The 21,222-nt window shown below is 40.7% G+C and overlaps 1 protein-coding gene across 14 annotated transcripts in view; it reads right to left on the bottom strand.

Moving 5' to 3' along the window:
• The window catches only part of elmo1 (engulfment and cell motility 1 (ced-12 homolog, C. elegans)), a 113,693-nt gene that overhangs the window by 35,030 nt on the left and 57,441 nt on the right, over window positions 1–21,222 (bottom strand). For 4 of the 14 annotated variants that reach the window (XM_083523628.1, XM_083523629.1, XM_083523622.1 and 1 more), the window contains 9 exons: window positions 14,051–14,150; window positions 11,530–11,681; window positions 11,300–11,378; window positions 10,038–10,079; window positions 9,888–9,938; window positions 9,655–9,777; window positions 9,188–9,313; window positions 5,879–5,983; window positions 5,306–5,414 (listed from right to left, as the gene is read on the bottom strand). In XM_083523628.1, the coding sequence (XP_083379754.1) occupies window positions 5,306–5,414; window positions 5,879–5,983; window positions 9,188–9,313; window positions 9,655–9,777; window positions 9,888–9,938; window positions 10,038–10,079; window positions 11,300–11,378; window positions 11,530–11,681; window positions 14,051–14,150 (887 nt within the window). Of the gene's footprint in view, window positions 1–5,305; window positions 5,415–5,878; window positions 5,984–9,187; window positions 9,314–9,654; window positions 9,778–9,887; window positions 9,939–10,037; window positions 10,080–11,299; window positions 11,379–11,529; window positions 11,682–14,050; window positions 14,151–17,087; window positions 17,124–21,222 lie in introns of all 14 variants that reach the window. The other 10 variants (XM_083523632.1, XM_083523623.1, XM_083523631.1 and 7 more) reach the window with 3 other exon arrangements.

Genomic DNA, 21,222 nt, shown 5'->3' on the forward strand with positions numbered 1-21,222 from the left:
GGAATTCACCAGCACTGCACAGGTTGTTGCTGGAAACCTCTTCCACTCCTCCATAATGACATTACGAAGCTGTTGGATGTTGGACACATCGCGCTTCTCCACCTTCCTCTTGAGGATCCCCACAGGTGCACACCTTCACTTTCCTCAGCAATGCGGTTGTCATCTTGCCGGTGTGTTTGGGGTCATGATTATGTTGGAAAACTGCTGTTTGGCCCAGTGGGCAATAATGTCTGTATGTTGAGTTATTTTCAGAGGACAGTAAATCTGTATTGCTATACAAGCTGCACATTGACTACTCTAAAATATATCCAAGTTTCATTTCTACAGTATTGTTCCTTGACAAGATATAATAAAATGTTTGCTGAAATGTGAGGGGTGCACTCACTTTTGTGAGATACTGTATATTAGGGATTTGCATCTCCTTAACCTTCCTTGGACCAGTTTAACTAGATATTAACATGGTTCCAGTAATTCTTGCCCTTAGACAGGTTGTTCTTCAGCAAACTGTTTGTAGATTTTCTCGTGAGACAGCTGCAGAAGGACGATTTAAAAAAAGTGTGCATCAGATACAAGTTGGCATCATTTTTAACATATTTGCATCACTAATGACAAAGTTATTTATATATAATTATTAGTAGATGCACTTTCCTTTTATTATTTATAAAGTGACCAATATTTTATGTAGATCTGTTTCTCCTCGCTAAACTGTGTGTTCTCTCAGTACCACTGATGCCACGTGAATATGGCGTGGATCAACCCTTTGGAGGCCGAGGCGAGAGTCACATAGAATACAGATTAACATGGCAGAGGTAGAGCCGTTTTTGTTTCTTTTTTTTGTTTGTTTGGTTTTTTTTGCAATACAAAGGTGTGTTTGTAAAAGGGGCCATGCGTTAGAAATCAATTAAGTAAATTGATGATTTGCTGTCAGTCTGATCCAAAGATGTGAACTATTTGCACCATACCAAATTGCATTGAATCGGATTGCGTTGGATCGAATCAGACTGAATTGTAATGGGGGAAATCGTATCCCATCGCATCGGTAGCTGCTTCATATGCATCTTTAAATGTATCGCATCGTAGGCTGTGCATCGAGATGCGAATCGCATCGGACTCAGTTATGGAGATAAATATCCCTAATATATATATATATAAAATCGCATAATGTTTTGACACAAATACGTTAAAATGCATTATAGGAGTATAAATAAGCCTGAACTGTCTCCACTCTACTTAAGCAGCTGAAGATGTGGACACTTTGTGGACTTTGTGGATGTGGACACTATTGAGAACAGCACTAGAGAGAAGTAAGAAGTGATGGCTAAGTGTGAAAGCAGTAGAGATTGACAATATAATAGTGAAATCCTCATTCAGCAGAAAAAGGAGCGATGCAGTGGCAAGAGACTATGGAGGCAGGAATATAGACTTAATACAAAAATATTCCTCTATACTTAACTAAACCTTGGGGAGCCCAGTGTCAAGATATATCCTCACTACATCGTCTCACTTGCCATCTGGACAACAATTAAAGATGATGGAGCAGTGCTGTGGCTTGACTTCCTGCCTGAACACTATGTCCCTGAGGCATTTTCACACTCTTGCCCAGGCATGATGCCAAGCCGCAAAGCGTGCGATGTCTCACTGGGAGAAATCTCAGAAACCCCCTTCCAGCGTCTTAGACAAGTTAGGTGACGATAACGGTTGTTGACATTAGTCTTCCTAATGCTGTCTGAACATGTTCAATGCCAGCAGGGACAAGACAGGTGGAAACGGAATCTGACCTCATTTCTCACATCCCAACAACAGATGAAACTTCTTAGTGCCCTTTCCAAAGTCGAAAAAGCCGACAACATCATAAATCAATAGGAAGATGCATTCGGTCCTCGTTCGTTTTCGGCTCCTTGATTAATATTACATATGCTTTTTAAATCTGAAGAGCAAAAAGTCATTGTGTGGTGCAGACCACTTTGGATTCCATTAAGGCGTTCGCTCAAGAAACACGGAGGACTATAAATCTTTCAGGGCGAAATGGGTCTCGGAGATGAGGTGAGGTGGGGACACCAGGACAGCTCGTAAATGATGCATATGCTCACGGGCTTCTGCCAAACTGAAGCCCTTATACCTTTACATGATCTAGATGGCATCGCTATATACTATATAATCAGTTCGTCTTTTTTTTTTTTGTCTAGAAAAAATTTTCAAGTCTGTTTTCAGGTCAGTTTAGTTGTTGATCGTAGGAAGAATATTTATTGTGGAAAAAAAAAAAAAACATTTGTACTACTGCAATGAATTTAGAAACTTTGGATATCAATATAGTGTAAAAGGCAACGTTGGGCAGTCAGGGCTAGCAAGGCTTTCTCTGCTGGACTAAACTCGCAGAATCAGCGACTTACTTTAGTGCTGCAACAACTAAACTTTCTTTCGGCTTCTCCCATTAGGGGTCGCCACAGCGGATCATCCGTATTCATGATCCGCATGTTTGATCTGGCACATGTTTATACGCTGGATGCCCTTCCTAACGCAACCCCCCCCCATTTATCTGGGCTTGGGACCAGCAATAAGAGTGCACTGGCTTGTGCAACCCTAATGGCTGGGGTTGGCTCCCTGACCTGGGATCAAACCTGGGCCGCAGCGGTGAGAGCGCCGCATCCTAACCACTAGACCACCAGGGAACCTTTAGTGCTGCGCCAACTATAGATTCTTTTGGCTTCTCCCGTTAGGGGTCGCCACAGCGGATCCTCCGCACGTTTGATTTGGCATATGTTTTATGCTGGATGCCCTTCCTAACGCAACCCTCCCCAATTTATCCGGGCTTGGGACTGGCACTGAGAGTGGCTGGGGATGGTTCCCTGACCGGGAATCGAACCCGGGTCGCAGCGGTGAGAGCGCTGCATCTTAACCACTAGACCACCAGGGGACCTCTTTAGTGCTGCGCCAACTAATTATCGATAATAATGGATAATGTAATTCGTTAGGTGGATTAGATGGATTCTTTCGCGTTTTTTTTTTTTTTTCAAGAATTTCTCATAAAAGGAGAAAATCCTGACAATTCAGCAGATCTTAGTTAGTTAAAGAATTTAAGTAGAACAAATCTTTAGAAAATTAAATATTAGATGTAAAAACACACACACACACACACACACACACACACACACACACACACACACACACACACACACACACACACACACACACACACACACACACACACACACACACACACACACACACACACACCCTTTTATAAAAAAAATAAATAAAATAAAATAAATAAAAGGAACCCATTACTCTTTAATACGGAATTAAAAACAGCATCCTTTGGCATGATTTCAATTCGGTTCAGTGAAATACTGGTCAAATATGTCATGGCTGACCACCGCTAGCAATATCACTGTCTATGGTTTAGCTCAAAGATTAATGCCGAGATGCATTCATAAAGCACAGGTGAAGCTGAGTACTATTCTGTCTCAGTGGAAGTACTGCACTGGATTGATTGTGATGTCCTTTTCCCTGCAGATATGTGAACATGCATAAAACAAAATCATAAAGTCCAGGTATTCTCATGGAGCGTGAAAATCAATGCAAAAGACCTCAAGAAAAATAATGCTTTTTCAGAAAAGTGTTTTTTTTTCTTCCCCCTTACCAGTGATCTTAAAATACCTGAAGCATTCAAGTCAGGAGTGTGTGTAGGAACTACTTCATTAAATGTGACCCCGATTAATAACCCACCATATAATCTGGATTTAAGACCACAATGTGGACAAAACCAGCTACAAGGAGTGATTTCATGTGTTTTCATGTATTTATCTCTATTTTATCATTTATGTTTAGGAAAAAAAAGTTGTGCATCACAATATTAAAACTGAGACGATAAAAAAAAAAAAAAAGGGTTAAGGGATTGAGGACATTAATAAGGGCAAAGAACAAACAAGCATACTATTAGAACAGAGGTCTCCAACCTCCAACACTCAAGATGGTGGCATGGACACACACACACACACACACACACACACACACACACACACACACACACACACACACACACACACACACACACACACACACACACACACACACACACACACACACACACACACACACACACACACACTTGTGGTTTTTAAAGGGCAAAATGCACAATAAATCATAGTGTCATAGCTACAAACATTTTCTCCAGAATGTTCTTGAGACCCAGTAGCAACTCTTTCACAGCCCAGTACTGAATCATGACCCTGTGGTTACGGGCTTCTGTAGAATTGTGCCTTACACACACACACACACACACACACACACACACACACACACACACACACACACACACACACACACACACACACACCTTTCTCTAACCTAATTTAAAACATTTTTATAAATATATATGTACATATATTTAAATATTTATCTGCTCTTCCCAGTTTGCACAATTGCTACTATTTGGATTTGGGTCGATGCTAAACTGGATTTCATTTCTGTGTACTGGTAAAATGCAATGACAATAAGTTGCATCTATTAAGATTATTGGCATCATATTCAGAAAGAGGATTGCTGTCTTCTCATACATGTAAATTTCCACATTTTTGTAAGCTGCAACATGCACAATGCTAATTGTCCTAATTTCTTGCTAAACAAGTAAAGCGTAATTATTACGCCCTAATTTACTGTATAAGTTATAAATGGTCTGATTTATGCCTTTTGTGGCTTCTTTCCTTTTTTGTGGAATGGACAGCCCACTGGAGAAATTTGAAATCTCTATATATCAGCTATATATCATGCTCTCCAACCCATGACTAACGTGTTTAACAGGCTGGAGAACAAAATGCAACAAAAGAATTCGAAAACCCGACTTTTTCAGCCATTTGTGCTTCTTCCCCAACATGCTACCACAAAGTTAAAGGCACACAGCTTCACAGGATTTCTCTGGATGCAGTAGCATGACATTTTCCCTTCGTTTGAACTAGAAGACCCGAACCCGTTCCAGCATGGCAATGTCCAATGCACAAATCCAGAAGAGCTCTGATCTCAACCCTGTTGAACACCTTTGGGAAGAATTAAAACTTTGACTGCACCCCAGGTCTCCTCACCGACATCAATACCTGACTTTAATAACACACTCCAAAATCTAAGGGAAGATCTTTCCAGAAGATTGAAGGTTATTATGTGGGATTATGTTTTTAGAAAGATACATACAAATATGGTCAGGTGTCCAGAAACTTTGGTAATAAAATACGCACAATACATTTCTACAGTCTAACCCCAGACATGGGAAATCATCTGAGACAGACTCGAGTGAAAAAGATCCCACACTTACGCAGTTCTCCTACTTTGAGGATCTCGCACAGCATTTTGGTGAGCTCGATACTGCTGCGGCCAAACGGACACTCGTGCTTATCTTCACGACTGCTGTTCTCTAGGACGATCTAAAGAATATATAAAAATAAATATTAAATAAAAAAATAAATTATAATAAGTGCTGCTAAATAAAAGTGCTGGTTCGATACAACTTAAGGCCTTTTCTATTACATCTTTTCTTATGTGTAAATGAATAGATTTAGACATAATTGTTATAGTGACTCACATACAGGTTTATGACTAAACATGAATAAACTCTTAAGCCTGGTTTATGGTTGTACTTTCTATAAACAAGGGATCCGGGTGGTTTCTGCAATGGCACTGCATTCAAAAGGTCAGAATCATTTTCAAATGCAGAATTCGAGGCAGTTTCCACAAAGCTGGACCATTAGAATAAATCCTTATCTACCTGTTATTCTAACTGCCAGTTAGTGCTAAAAAGGTGTGTGTGTGAGTGTGTGTGCGAGTGTGCGAGTGGGTGAGTGGGTGAGAGAGAGAGAGAAAGCGAAAGAGAGGAAAGATTTTTTTTTACCCTGATGTAGGAATCTTGGTGTTGTTTGGCAAAATACAGCATATTATCCAGAGCCAACATCCCCGGTGGAATCTGTGTGAAATCCACTGCCGGGTTCACATGATTCTATAAATTCAAAGCACACACACACACACACACACACACACACACACACACAGTATTAGAAACACACACTATTTCCACCGACAGCCACAAGTGTGTTAGTAAAGTCAGGTAGTGATGTAGGTGAGGAGACCTGGGTTGCAGTCAGAGTTCACATTCATCCCAAAGGTGTTCAGTAGGGATGAGATCAGAGCTCTACAGCAGACCACTCAAAATCTTCCTCTCCAAACCATGTAAACCAGATCTTCATAAAGCTCGCTTTGTGCACAGGGGTATTGAACATGGAAACCCAAACATGTTCCACCAAGTTCAAGTAAATGCATAATTTTTTTATATATAATAATATATTTGTCAACCAAAGACATCCTGTACATTTGAGTGCTTCCAGCTTTGTGGTTGAAACTTTGACGTTTCAGAGAAGCTCAATCATAAGGAATCAGTCATTCATTCATTCATTCATTTTCTCCCGCTTATCCGTAATTCGGGTCGCGGGGGCAGCAGTCTAAGCAGGCCCCCCGCCTTCGACTGCTGCCCAATCCTCACAGCACCGTCCCTTACGGTCCCTCCTGCAGGTGGAGAGCCCACGGGAAGGCGGCCCCACGTCACTCCGACATCACGGACCTTGATATTTCCCTCATAAGGGACCCCCGGAGCATACAGGGTTAAGGGCCTTGCTCAAGGGCCCAAGAGTGGCAGCTTGGCGATACCGGGGCTCGAACCCCAGACCTTCTGATCGGCAACCCAGCGCCTTAACCGCTGGAGCCACCACTCCCCCTAGGAATCAGTCAACAATTGATCAAAGAGAAAGAGAACATCTCACTGGCCTTAAGAGCATCAAAGGAGTTGGAAAGGGATATTAAAAGAAAAACACCATGTTGTGTTAGTTACGCTTTATAATAAAAAGAAAAAAAAATGGCGTCACAGGAGGAGAAAACACGAGCAGCGGCTACATTACGAACTATATATAAGGGATGGATATCGGCATAAAAGTTAACGATGAGATGCAGCGATAAAAAATAAATAATTGTGCATCAGATCCAAGTTGGCATTTGTATCACGTTAAAAAACATATTTGTGTTTTTTTAGAAAACGATTTTTGTTTCTATATCATTATTAATAGATGCGCTTTATTTTTATTATATAGCCTGTTTCTCGAGCGTGTTCTTTTAACGGAGAACGAAGCGTGTCCTGAGAGTCACGTAGAATACAGATTAACATGGCAGAGGTAGAACTGTAACTTCCTGTAGACAGAACAGGAAAATAACATCTGTTTTTTTTTTTTTTTTTTTTTTTTTAAGGAGTCAGAGGGCACTTAAGTAAATTGATGATTTGGTTTTTCATCAAAAGAAATAATAGTAAACTGTGTACCATACTGAATTTCACACCATCGTATTTTTATGGAATGCATCGTATTGCGTTAATTCTGTAGCTGCTTCGTGGGTATGATTAATGTATCGCATCGTCGTTTATGCGTCGAGATGCGAATCGCATCGGCATCAGTTATGGAGATGCACATTGTTAATATCCACTATGACTTTGTATTTCCTAAATTATGGAAACATGGAACATGCGCTCACTACGTAGGGTATAAGAACAAACCAAGTCATATATTCAGAGCAAAAATTCCGTACTTCATAGCTTGGAATAGAAACCATTCCCAATTTGGTTTTCCTTGCCTTCAAATATTCCGCATATATAACAAGACGTGTGTTTTTGAGAGACAGCGTTGAGCCACAGAGCCACAGAGCAAACTTCTGGCTACATTCATGGCCATCTGCACCACCTGGATCTTGTGAAATCCAGAACATAGGGGAACATATGGCTCATTAGCACAGCAAGAACAAGCGAACGAGTCGAATCAGTCACCCTACCTACACTTTCAAAGTGTTGTGTGTCTGTGTGTAGGATTTCTGAGGAATCCTTAACAGTGGACCACACAGAGCTGCATGTGGGGTCTTTAACAAGCCACAGAAAATGAAAGTCTGTCGCTCATTCGCTATTTATTTCCTCACCTTCTTTCTCTCATGAAAGAATCTCTCTGAAGATATATTGAGGAGAGAGTGAAGTGATCAGTAAAACAACAAAAAAAAACAACATATGGCGTAATATACTATAATGACCAAAGTATAAGGACTTCGACAGCCACATGTGGTTTATCATCAAACTCTTCTCTCCAAGTTGAAGGCACATAATTGCATACGTTCTTCGTTCTATACGAATTAAATTTCCCCAAACTAGGAGACAGTTCCAGCATGACAGTGCACAAAGCCAGCTCCATAACCATATGCTTTACATTTACATTTATTTATTTGCATTTGGGGGACGCCCTTATCGAGAGCGACTTGCATTTATCTCATTCAATACAACTGAGCAGCTACGTGGTTAAGGACCTTGCTCAAAGAACCAGGAGGGACAGCTTGGTGGTTTGGGGTTCAAATTCAAGTCCAATGCTTTAAACACTAAACTGCCACCTTTACATGGGTTGGAGTTTAAGATCTGAGCTCTGAGCTCTGACCTCAAACCTAATGAACACATTTGGGACCTGCCTTTAGTGCCCCTATGAATGAATGAGCACAAATCTCCACAAAATAAAGTGGAACCTCTTCCAGAGGAGGGGAGGGTATTATAAGAGCAAATATGATAACTAAATGTGGAATTTCAAAAAGCACATGTAAATCTCATTCTCGTCAGTGTGCATGCTTGATGATGTGAAGTAATTAAGTGTAATCATACACCGATCAGAAATAACATTATGACCACCTGCCTAATATCGTGTTGGTCCCCCTTTTGCTGCTGTTTTGACCTGTCGAGCATTAACAACTTTACTTCTTCAGCAATTTGAGCTACAGAAGCTCGTCTTTTGGTTCGGACCACGAGGACCAGCCTTCGCTCCCCACGTGCATCAATGAGCCTCAGGCCGCACACGACTCTGTCACCGGGAGCTGCAGTTTTGGAGATGCTCAGACCCAGTCGTCTAGACGTCACAATTTAGCCCTCGTTAAACTCGATCAAATCATTACACTCGCCCATTTTTCCTGCTTCTAACATCAACTTTGAGGACAAAATGTTCACTTGCTGCCGAATAAATATATCCACCCACTAACAGGTACCATGATGAGGAGATAATCAGTGTCATTTACTTCACCACTCAATGTTATAACCAATCGGTGTATGTAATAATGCTGATAACGATGAAAAAATACTTACAATGAAGCCTAGTTTCTTGTAGTCTCTGGTGTACATGGACTTGCGCTTCTCGATGCTGCCGCTGTTGGACTCGCACTCGACGTCAAACGCGATCCGGCGCAGCTCGAAGATGATGTCTCTCTGAGCCTAAGTGTAAGACGCGGAAAGAACGAGGATTACGTCTTTACATACACCCTAATAATATGAGCAATCGGTAACATTTATGGCATTTGGCAGACGCCCTTATCCAGAGCGGCTTACATTTATCTTACTTCCACAACTGAGCAGTTATGAGATTTAGGACCTTGCTCAGGAGCAGCTTGGCTGATTGGTTATGGACAGCTATCAGTTAAATGGCTGTGTAAAATAACAGATCGTATGATTTCAAAGTTTCAAACCCAAATTTCACCACGATGATCCCAATTAATCAAGTTATTGCCATAATCTGGTGCATCCGGAGTATTAATCTCAAGAGGAGACACACAGACCTGGTCCTGAGGGTCCATCTTGGTCATCATGCGATCCTCCAAAAGGTTAAAGGTCAACACTTGCAGCATATAAAGCTGGTGGGCCATCTCATCGTTAATGGGCTTAGGGCTCCTGATTACATTCTGCAAGACAAATATGTGGAAAGTACAGAGAGTGTGAGAAAGAGAGGGAGATTTAAAAGACAAATAATAATAATACTACTAACAATAAAAATAATAATAACGGTACTCACTGTAAGGATAATGTTGCGCAACTGCTTCTGTGCCAGAATGTGAGCCATCTCCTGCACACACACACACACACACAGGAATTACAGTTAAGATGCTGAATAAACAGCAGGATTGTAGAAAAGCGTGTTATAGCTCACTCTGAATGCACTTACGGTAAGCGGACAATCAAGGATGCTGACAATGTTCGGATCATACTACCGTTACCAACGCAGCACAAATAAAGGAAATAAAATTAACAGAGTGAGAAGAGAAGAAAAAGGCAGTTCCATTAGTAGCAGGAAGCAGAGAGAAGTGAGATAGGAAGGGTTAGTACTTCTGGCTTTCAAAACCAAAAGAAAGAAAACTGTAATAAACACACGAAGGCCGAAATAACGATCAGAATGACTGAATATCAGGCATATTATTAAATAGCATAATTATTTATTTGTTTGTATGTTTATTTACTTTATTATTTAGACCAAGAAAAGTTGCATCGCACTTCTTTCTTGATGACATTTTTTAAGTCGTTTCGATTTAAACTATTAGAACAAGTCCATCGAGAAGATTTCAATTTTTTTTTTTTAGGTCCTAAAATGCCCCAAATGCATCAACTCTGCTTAATTTTATTTCACAATATTAATATTATATTTCTACTGATGCAACTCTGTTAGGGAAATGCAGAGAAATTACAAATTTGTAATAAAATATGATATAAATATATAGCTGCCATCGTTTTTTTTTTTTTTTTTTACATATTTGCATCAGTAAAAAACTTTTTATTTATTATATTTAGTAGATGCAAAATACCTTTATTATTTCGAAAGCGACCAATAATTTGTGACCAATATTTGATTTGACAGAGGCGTGTCCTGAGAGTCACATAGAATACAGATTAACATGGCAGAGGTAGAGCTGCGTCATCCTGGAGACACAATCGTACTGCATCATAACAGGGTGAATTTTGCATTTCAATATCATTCAGATGATTTTTTTCAGCAAGCAGGTCTTCAGCCGCACAATGACACAAAACACGAAATGAACACAACATTTTTGTAATGCAAAATGTAAAAGTATCGCAATTCGGTCACAGGTGTGGATAAAGTGTGTCAGATTTCAGACCCAAACTTTTTATTTCTATTTAAAAAAAAAAACAAGCTTAGCACACCAAACATGGTCCACACACACACACACACACACACACACACACACACACACACACACACACACACACACACACACACAAACACAAACACAAATGTACACAAAAAGCTTTATGAAATGTACAAAAGAAAGCCAATATAACCAGCCAATTGAACAATAATTTCCCCTCAGACGTTTGAAAATAATATACTGAAGTCCCCTTAGTGCAATTTATTCGGTAAAAAAAAAAAAAGGACATCGGGATAAAATATGAGTGTTGTGCTTTTGTTTGTACCTGTCTCTTGTCCTCGGGGGCTTTAAGGAAGAGAGCATTAATCACTGCGACGGTATAAGTCTGAATGTCCTGATCCGTCCTGAACACACGGAGAGAAAACACAATACCAACGGTCGCTAAAGCATCGAACACTCTGTCTTAATCAATTTTGGTATTGTAACTGATGAACCTCTGAAGCAGGACCAACAAGTTATGAATGGGGTCACTGTGGGACTGCGGCCTTCCCGTACCCTTGTAGATGAGGCATGAGCTGGCCGATAGTGATCTCCTGCGCCACCTTCTGGTACAGGTCCTGACTGTTGAGCACCATAGACTCCAGGATGGCCAGAGATCTCTGCAGGACTGCAGAGTCTGTAGCTGACTTACACACAAAACTTGCAATCTGCAACAGGAGGGCAAACGAGAAATGGTTCGATTTTGGGTTACAGATCACACAAGAAAAAGGAAGGTGTATACAGACATATGTAAATACATGTACAGCAAATAAACATATGTATAAACAATATATAATGTATATATATATATATATATATATAAAATGTATATATATATATATATATATATATATATATATATATATATATATATATATATATATATATATACAGTGGGTACGGAAAGTATTCAGACCCCCTTAAATTTTTAACTCTTTTTTATTTTGCAGCCATTTGCTAAAATCATTTAAGTTCATTTCTTTTCCTCATGAATGTACACATAGCACCCCATACTGACAGAAAAACACAGAATTGTTGACACTGTTGCAGATTTATTAAAAAAGAAAAACTGAAATATCACATGGTCCTAAGTATTCAGACCCTTTGCTCAGTATTTAGTAGAAGCCCCCTTTTGATCTAATACAGCCAGGAGTCTTTTTGGGAAAGATGCAACAAGTCTTTCACACCTGGATTTGGGGATCCTCTGCCATTCCTCCTTGCAGATCCTCTCCAGTTCTGTCAGGTTGGACGGTAAACGTTGGTGGACAGCTATTTTTAGGTCTCTCCAGAGATGCTCAATTGGGTTTAAGTCAGGGCTCTGGCTGGGCCATTTAAGAACAGTCACGGAGTTGTTGTGAAGCCACTCCTTCGTTATTTTAGCTGTGTGCTTAGGGTCATTGTCTTGTTGGAAGGTAAACCTTCAGCCCAGTCTGAGGTCCAAAGCACTCTGGAGAAGGTTTTCGTCCAGGATATCCCTGTCCTTGGCCGCATTCATCTTTCCCTTGATTGCAACCAGTCGTCCTGTCCCTGAAGCTGAAAAACACCCACACAGAATGATGCTGCCACCACCATGCTTCACTGTTGAGACTGTATTGGACAAGTGATGAGCAGTGCCTGGTTTTCTCCACACATACCGCTTAGAATTAAGGCCAAAAAGTTCTATCTTGGTCTCATCAGACCAGAGAATCTTATTTCTCACCATCTTGGAGAACTCCATGCGGGTTTTCATGTGTCCTGCACTGAGGAGAGGCTTCCGTCGGGCCACTCTGCTATAAAGCCCCACTGGTGAATGGCTGCAGTGATGGTTGACTTTCTAAAACTTTCTCCCATCTCCCGACTGCATCTCTGGAGCTCAGCCACAGTGATCTTTGGGTTCTTCTTTACCTCTCTCACCAAGGCTCTTCTCCCCCGATAGCTCAGTTTGGCCGGACGGCCAGCTCTAGGAAGGGTTCTGGTCGTCCCAAACGTCTTCCATTTAAGGATTACGGAGGCCACTGTGCTCTTAGGAACCTTTAGTGCTGCAGAAATTTTTTTGGAACCTTGGCCAGATCTGTGCCTTGCCACAATTCTGTCTCTGAGCTCTTCAGGCAGTTCCTTTGACCTTAATGATTCTCATTTGCTCTGACATGCATTGTGATCTGTAAGGTCTTATATAAACAGGTGTGTGGCTTTCCTAATCAAGTCCAATCAGTATAATCAAAAATTTCTGGACTCAAATGAAGGTGTAGAACCATCTCAAGGATGATCAGAAGAAATGGAGAGCACCTGAGTTAAATATATGAGTGTCACAGCAAAGGGTCTGAATACTTAGGACCATGTGATATTTCAGTTTTTCTTTTTTAATAAATCTGCAAAAAGGTCAACAATTCTGTGTTTTTCTGTCAGTATGGGGTGCTATGTGTACATTCATGAGGAAAAGAAATGAACTTAAATGATTTTAGCAAATGGCTGCAATATAACAAAGAGTGAAAAATTTGAGGGGGTCTGAATACTTTCCGTACCCACTGTATATATATATATATATATAAAATTTTTGTTTTTTTGGGTTTTTTTTTTTATTCTACATAATGATTTGTATCTAAGCTTATCATCAATTAACTTTCCATTCATCTTCATTGGCTCAGCATGAACCACTGAAACCTCCTTAGGAAAATAAGGCTGACTCACTGCCTGACTTTGTGTTCGCACTCTTGAGTGTACAGTTAAACTCCGCAAACGTCTGTAAAGGAACGGTTCCCATAGAAATGAATGCTCTCCAGAACACATTGGTCATGCTGAGTCAATGAATCATACCCACCTCATGTTGATTTAAATCATCGTAGGGATTTTATGCAGATTTCTTCAGTGTTCGAAAAAGTACAGCGCAAATGTGTTCGGAAGCCTCATTTAGTCCATGAACTTTGCAGGAATAAACATTAACAAAGTGGCGTGGGTGTTGTTGAGTGGCCTGAAGCCAATCCGTTTTAATTTTGATAAATTCTGAGGTAAATTCTTCTGAATTTCTGAAATTTGAAATCGGAATTTTTACTAAGCCCACCTTCTTGATAAAGGCCACAGAAAAGGTATCCCATGAGACGATGCCATGGTCCATGAGTTCCACGAAGGCCGTCAGAGTGTAAGACAGAATCTCTCCAAAGCTGCAGGAAAAAACAAGATAACAGCCACTACGTTCATGTCTACCTACTGAGCTGATCTGAAGCACAACGAAGCATCAGCCTCATAAGGGGAAAAGGGGAATTTGCAGGTGTTTTTAGCCAGTGCCATACAAAGAAAAAAGCCACAGAAAGCTAAGAGACAGAGGAGAAGACGAAGACAGCATGGCACTAAAGAACGTAACTACTCTACAACATCACAGAGCAGAAGGCAGGGGCGAGGAAGCAGCGTTTCAGCAGCGCGGCTGTACAGCGTGATCTCGTGCAACTGCATACAATTATTAGTCTGATGGGGAACGGTTAGAGCAGAGATCATCTGAAGGAAAGCTCTGAATCAATTTTAACACAATATAGAAAATATTCTGTGCCCAAGTTATAAATGGTTTGAAGCAGAATGGACTCTGAATGGACTTGAGGGGAAAAAAAAAAATTTAAATCTAAAAATCTCAATTGGCAAATCCTAATAATCACTGTAAAATAAATGTATGCTTATGTCTTAAGACATGTGCGTGTGTGTATATATATATATATATATATATATATATATATATATATATATATACAGTGAGGAAAATAAGTATTTGAACACCCTGCTATTTTGCAAGTTCTCCCACTTAGAAATCATGGAGGGGTCTGAAATGGTCATCGTAGCTGCATGTCCACTGTGAGAGAAAAAAAATCCAGAAATCACAATATATGATTTTTAAACTATTTATTTGTATGATACAGCTGCAAATAAGTATTTGAACACCTGTCTATCAGCTAGAATTCTGACCCTCAAAGACCTGTTAGTCTGCCTTTAAAATGTCCACCTCCACTACATTTATTATCCTAAATTAGATGCACCTGTTTGAGGTCGGTAGCTGCATAAAGACACCTGTCCACCCCATAAAATCAGTAAGAATCCAACTACTAACATGGCCAAGACCAAAGAGCTGTCCAAAGACACTAGAGACAAAATTGTACACCTCCACAAGGCTGGAAAGGGCTACGGGGAAATTGCCAAGCAGCTTGGTGAAAAAAGGTCCACTGTTGGAGCAATCATTAGAAAATGGAAGAACCTAAACATGACTGCCAATCTCCCTCGGACTGGGGCTCCATGCAGGATCTCACCTCGTGGGGTCTCAATGACCCTAAGGAAGGTGAGAAATCAGCCCAGAACTACACAGGAGGAGCTGGTCAATGACCTGAAAAGAGCTGGGACAACCGTTTCCAAGGTTACTGTTGGTAATACACTAAGACGTCATGGTTTAAAATCATGCATGGCACGGAAGGTTCCCCTGCTTAAACCAGCACATGTCCAGGCACGTCTTAAGTTTGCCAATGACCATTTGGATGATCCAGAGGAGTCATGGGAGAAAGTCATGTGGTCAGATGAGACCAAAATAGAACTTTTGGGTCATAATTCCACTAAACGTGTTTGGAGGAAGAAGAATGATGAGTACCATCCCAAGAACACCATCCCTACTGTGAAGCATGGGGGTGGTAGCATCATGCTTTGGGGGTGTTTTTCTGCACATGGGACAGCGCGACTGCACTGTATTAAGGAGAGGATGACCGGGGCCATGTATTGCGAGATTTTGGTGAACAACCTCCTTCCCTCAGTTAGAGCATTGAAGATGGGTTGAGGCTGGGTCTTTCAACATGACAATGACCCGAAGCACACAGCGAAGATAACCAAGGAGTGGCTCTGTAAGAAGCATATCAAGGTTCTGGCGTGGCCTAGCCAGTCTCCAGACCTAAACCCAATAGAGAATCTTTGGAGGGAGCTCAAACTCTGCGTTTCTCAGCGACAGAAACAGTCAAACCTGACTGATCTAGAGAAGATCTGTGTGGAGGAGTGGGCCAAAATCCCTCCCGCAGTGTGTGCAAACCTGGTGAAAAACTACAGGAAACATTTGACCTCTGTAATTGCAAACAAAGGCTCCTGTACCAAATATTAACATTGACTTTCTCAGGTGTTCAAATACTTATTTGCAGCTGTATCAAACAAATAAATAGTTTAAAAATCATATATTGTGATTTCTGGATTTTTTTTTTTATAGATTATGTCTCTCACAGTGGACATGCACCTACGATGACAATTTCAGACCCCGAGTCATGCCTCGGCCCCCTAAGTGGGAGAACTTGCAAAATAGCAGGGTGTTCAAATGCTTATTCTCCTCACTGTGTGTATATATATATATATATATATATATATATATATATATATATATATATATATATATATATATATATATATATATATATAAAAACTTTTTCTGCAGCCATTCCATGACATTAACAGCAATTTTAAAAGATAAATAAATAATTTTTGGGGTGCGCTATATAGAAAAATACTCAACTTTGAGTTAATAGTAATAAAAAGCACCAGGACACATCATACGATCATCAATTGTTGATTTCTTTCCGATAAGAGCACATTCTTGTTTTATTGCTTACATTTAAAATTGTATGCTTTTTGCATTTTAAAGCATTTTGTATGCATTTTATATTGCAAAAAATTAATAAATAAATGAAAAACACGGACACAATCTAATCTAATTAACTTTATATTACATGCAGTACGAGATCTTTAAAAAAAAAAAAAAACGCCAGTCTTATGAGGGGGGAAAATAAGATTAAATACCTAAATGTTAAAGGCAACTAATTTACAGCTACATGTAGCAGGTGAGAAAAGGAGTTAGTATCTATGGTTTTAAAGCCCAATACCACATGCAAACAGAGGAAAAGATGTTGATTGGGTTAATTTTTTTTGGGGGGTGGGGGAAAGATCATAAAGTCATTAAAGACAGCTTGCGGGTGAAGTGGGTGCTGTGATTTTTCCCCATCAGTTTGAGCCAGTTTCATGCAGATTGTGTAGGATTAGATGCTACGAGACGGGTTATCCAGCTCAAGGTTGGGGAAGGGGGGGGGGCTTACCAGGGCTTCATCATCTTCTGAAGTTTCTGATAGCGCCTAAAAAAGATTTAAAAACTTTGACGTCAGGGAGACAGTAAAATGAACAAAAACATTATGGTCTGATCTACTGGGCTCCTTCTGATACTAGTCGGAAATCAGAGCCAGCTCTATGAGAGAGCGCACATACATTTTCATACATCATAAAAAAAAAAAAATTTGAGAATTGTTGGAACTTTAACATCACACAAGTTGAGGGAAATAAAAAAATAAGACATAGATCCTATAAGCATGCAAAGCTGAGCACTTGAGAAAGCAGAGCACTGCTCACCACAGTCTCATCAGCACTCGTTTTGAATCGTAACACAATGGAAAAAACGAATAAAGAAAATTGGAAAAAAAAAATTCATAGAAATCTACGTAGGCGTGTGCAAAATAAATGAGAAATTAGCATTAAGAAAAATTGCATTGCAGGATCGGAGCTGTAACACTGGATGAATATTCCAATAACCATAATAATGTGCATAATTCTTTTCCAATTGTATATATTAGGGGTGTAACTGAAAATATAAATTGGCATCAATTCAAACATTCATCTGAAATACAAATACGAGGCAGCCATGTTTTTTTTTTTTTTTTAATTAAAAGCCATGGTTTACATGGTATCCGGCTCAAATTAGATATATGAGGTATCAAAAAGCTTCCAGACAAGTTTCGTAGCACGCCAACAGATGGCAGCACATGGCTGCACGCGTGGTCACAGGGAGCACCGAACTTTATAAGTCAGTGTGCTTAAAAAAAACTATCCTGTGTACATAGGGAGCTGTGCAACTGGTGCTATTCTGAGTAAGTGCACGTCTCATAAAAGAAAAATCCATGAATTTTCAGTTTACTGTACAGTATTTGACCAAATACATTGTTTAAAATGTTATTGCTAACTTTCCCAAACATTCGGTCACCGCTGCGGATTCCCGCCAATTTTAAGATACTCCGCAACTTGCTGTTAGTCCGGGAACCCGCGAATTTGAGTAGCGAGTTACGAACAGCGGATTATCAAGGGTTGACTGTACACATTTGGAGCAGATATACATAATGTAGAATTAGCATTTACACCCCTAGTATATAAATAAAATCCAATTGTTTTTGTATAAGACAGATTGTATGATGTTCTGTTCTGTCAAGCAGATCATGTGGCAGCACAATTGGCCCACTGCCTTGCACTGTTCTCTCAGTCATTTTCATACAACCAAAGAGCCACTAGAGGGCGACGTCCTATTGCTCAACCAGCCTCTCTCTCAAAAACACACACACACACACACACACACACACACACACACACACACACACACACACACACACACACACACACACACACACACACACACACACACACACACACACACACACACACACACACACACACACACACACACACACACACACACACACACACACACACACACACACACACACACACACACACCCATGATGTCATCAGGCCGATAGCGGAGCCCGGTTTCTGTGCCCTCGAGAGCGCAGTCATGCCTCGGCCTCCGGAATAATTACAGCATGGTCAGTGCGCAGCAGGAATCTGTGGCAGGAATGTTCGCTCTTGGCCAAAGCGTGAACATACAGTATATGTGCGAGGTCCTTGTGGTGCCTTCTGGTATGAACGGACTGCACAGAAACCCACACAGAGACTCTCTGAGGAAACGAGATGTTGACACAGAGCTGCTTTATGTACGGTGCGGCCATAGAAACCAGTTCACGGTGGTTTTGGAAGGACTTTGAGTAAAGGGGAAAAAACGAAAAATCGTGAGGTTTAAACAGTGGGGTAAAATAAATCCATCTCCCTATATGGAGCTTTTTTTCTCTTGTGTGGAACAAAACAAAAAAAACAAAACAACAATCTGCTCACCCAACTCTTAAAATTAGAGCTCATAAACAAGCTGCCTTAGGTAAACATTTCTCCATCTCCACAGCAGCATCAAATTAGAAAACTATCTGCCTGGAAGAACTAAGCAGAGAGAGAGAGAGAGAGAGAGAGAGAAAGAGAACATTTATTTTGCTTTCCTGCTCTTCACTGCTTGATGGGGGGAGGAATAATTAGGAGAGAGCATGTAAGTGAAAACAAAAGCATGATATACCACCCCCACAGAGGCCACGATGAGTGGCTCCATGCTGTCCTGAGGCTGACCACCCTGAATGAGATTGAGCCGGGACTGGCGGACAATAATTAACATTCATATCCATTCAGACACGAGAGAGCGCTTTATAAAGAAGCAGGAGTGCGTCAGTACTGAAAAGCATCAACATACAGTCTCGCCTCGCCCTAGGTCTCTCTCTCTCTCTATAAAACTGACATCCCCTCATGGCTGAAAAGATTCAGTATCTGAATATTAAATATTCATTTACTATTTTGTATTTTATACAGATACGGGAAGCTTCGCATCCTAATATTAACTCTACTATACACAAAATCCACATTCATTCATGCCAGTTGGCAGATGCCCTTGTTCAGAAGATGAGGGTTAAGGGCCTTGCTTAGGGGCCCAGCAGTGGCAGGTTGGTGGTGCTGGGATTTGAACTTGTGGCCTTGTGATCTCAAGCTTCAAAAGGGTATAACGCTTAGTACAAAGGAGTATTCAAAGCATGCACTAATGACTAGAGAGGTCTAAAGGGGTCTAAAGGACCTGTTTAATGTCAGACAATATTTTCACGGACCGGCCTTCAAGGTGTGGCGGATAAATACAACAAAATAAAATGATACGACCGGCGTAAAAAAAAGTTATTTTCTAAATATAATAAACATGAATCCACTGTGTTGTTTTTGGTTCATTTTGCTAGCTTGGGGGTGTCAGTTTAGAGGTAATGTATTATGTGTTAGATGCCGGAGCCCCTTTAAGAAGATAGCGGATGGAGGTAAGACATGTGACCGAGGCATCATGACATGAATCAAGAGCGAGTCGTAGACAGATGTGGCGAATCTGGTAATTTTCCTAAATAAAACATCATTCAGAATCAGATAATAAATAAAACGGAAATAATGTAAGTTATGTATTCTTTCTGTGCGGCCCGGTACCAATTGACCCACGGACCGGTGCGGCCCAGGGGTTGGGGACCACTGGTGTAGGGCACTATATTTACATTTATATTTGCGTTCACATTTACGGCATTTGCCAGACGCCCTTATCAGGAGCACCTTACAATTGTCTAATGCATACAACTGAGCAGTTAAGGGTTAATGGACTGGTTGAGAACCATGCTCAAGGCCTGCTTTGTATAGAGCGGTAGAATTTAAATGCACAACCTTTTGTTCAGGAGTCCAACATCTTAACCACTGAGCTACCACATACTATACTATAATGCGCTCATGATTGGCATTTCAAATCCAGCCATATCTCCTTGTACTACTTTTAGCTGCTCCCATTAGGCGTCACCACAGCGGGCGACAGGCTTGGGACCGGCACTAAGAGTGCACTGGAGTGCAGACCCTTTTGATTTGGCTGCACAAAGAATGCAAAATGTCGTCATCTTGTGTTTTTGGGTGACAGAATAATCATCAAAAATACTCAGCGCACACGTCACATCAGATAAGGTTAAAGAAACTACTTCCTTTTGTTGATATGGTTTGGTTACTCGGCATGCTTGACAGACATATCTTCATGGATGAGTGCTCACCAACTAAAACTTAACCCCAGCAAAACAGAACTGCTGGTCATCCCAGGTGATTCATCTCCAGGTCAAGATCTCCAAACAACACTTCATGACTCTCTGCTCCCCACTTCAGCCACTGCTCGTAACCTTGGGGTAATTATAGACAATGAATCGTCCTTCTTCCCACATGTCGCTAATGTGGCTCATTCTTGTAGATTTCTTCTCTACCTCAGTGACCTCATCACATCTCGCACTGCACCACGCTGTCTGAGATCCTCCAGCACTGCTCCACTGGTACCACCTTCTCTCAGAATGAGAGATAAGTACACTTCAAGGCTCTTCTCTGTTCTGGCACCGAGGTGGTGGAATGAACCTCCCCTAGATGTCCGTACAGCGGAGTCCCTGACTATCTTCAAGCGACAATTGAAGACCTACCTCTTCCTGAAATACTTAAATTAGCACTTTCCAGGTTTGCTTTGTAGAATTCAAGAGATATATTTAT

Source organism: Silurus aristotelis, assembly GCF_946808225.1.
Source record: "Silurus aristotelis genome assembly, chromosome: 21".
NCBI classification, from domain to species: Eukaryota; Metazoa; Chordata; class Actinopteri; order Siluriformes; family Siluridae; genus Silurus; species Silurus aristotelis.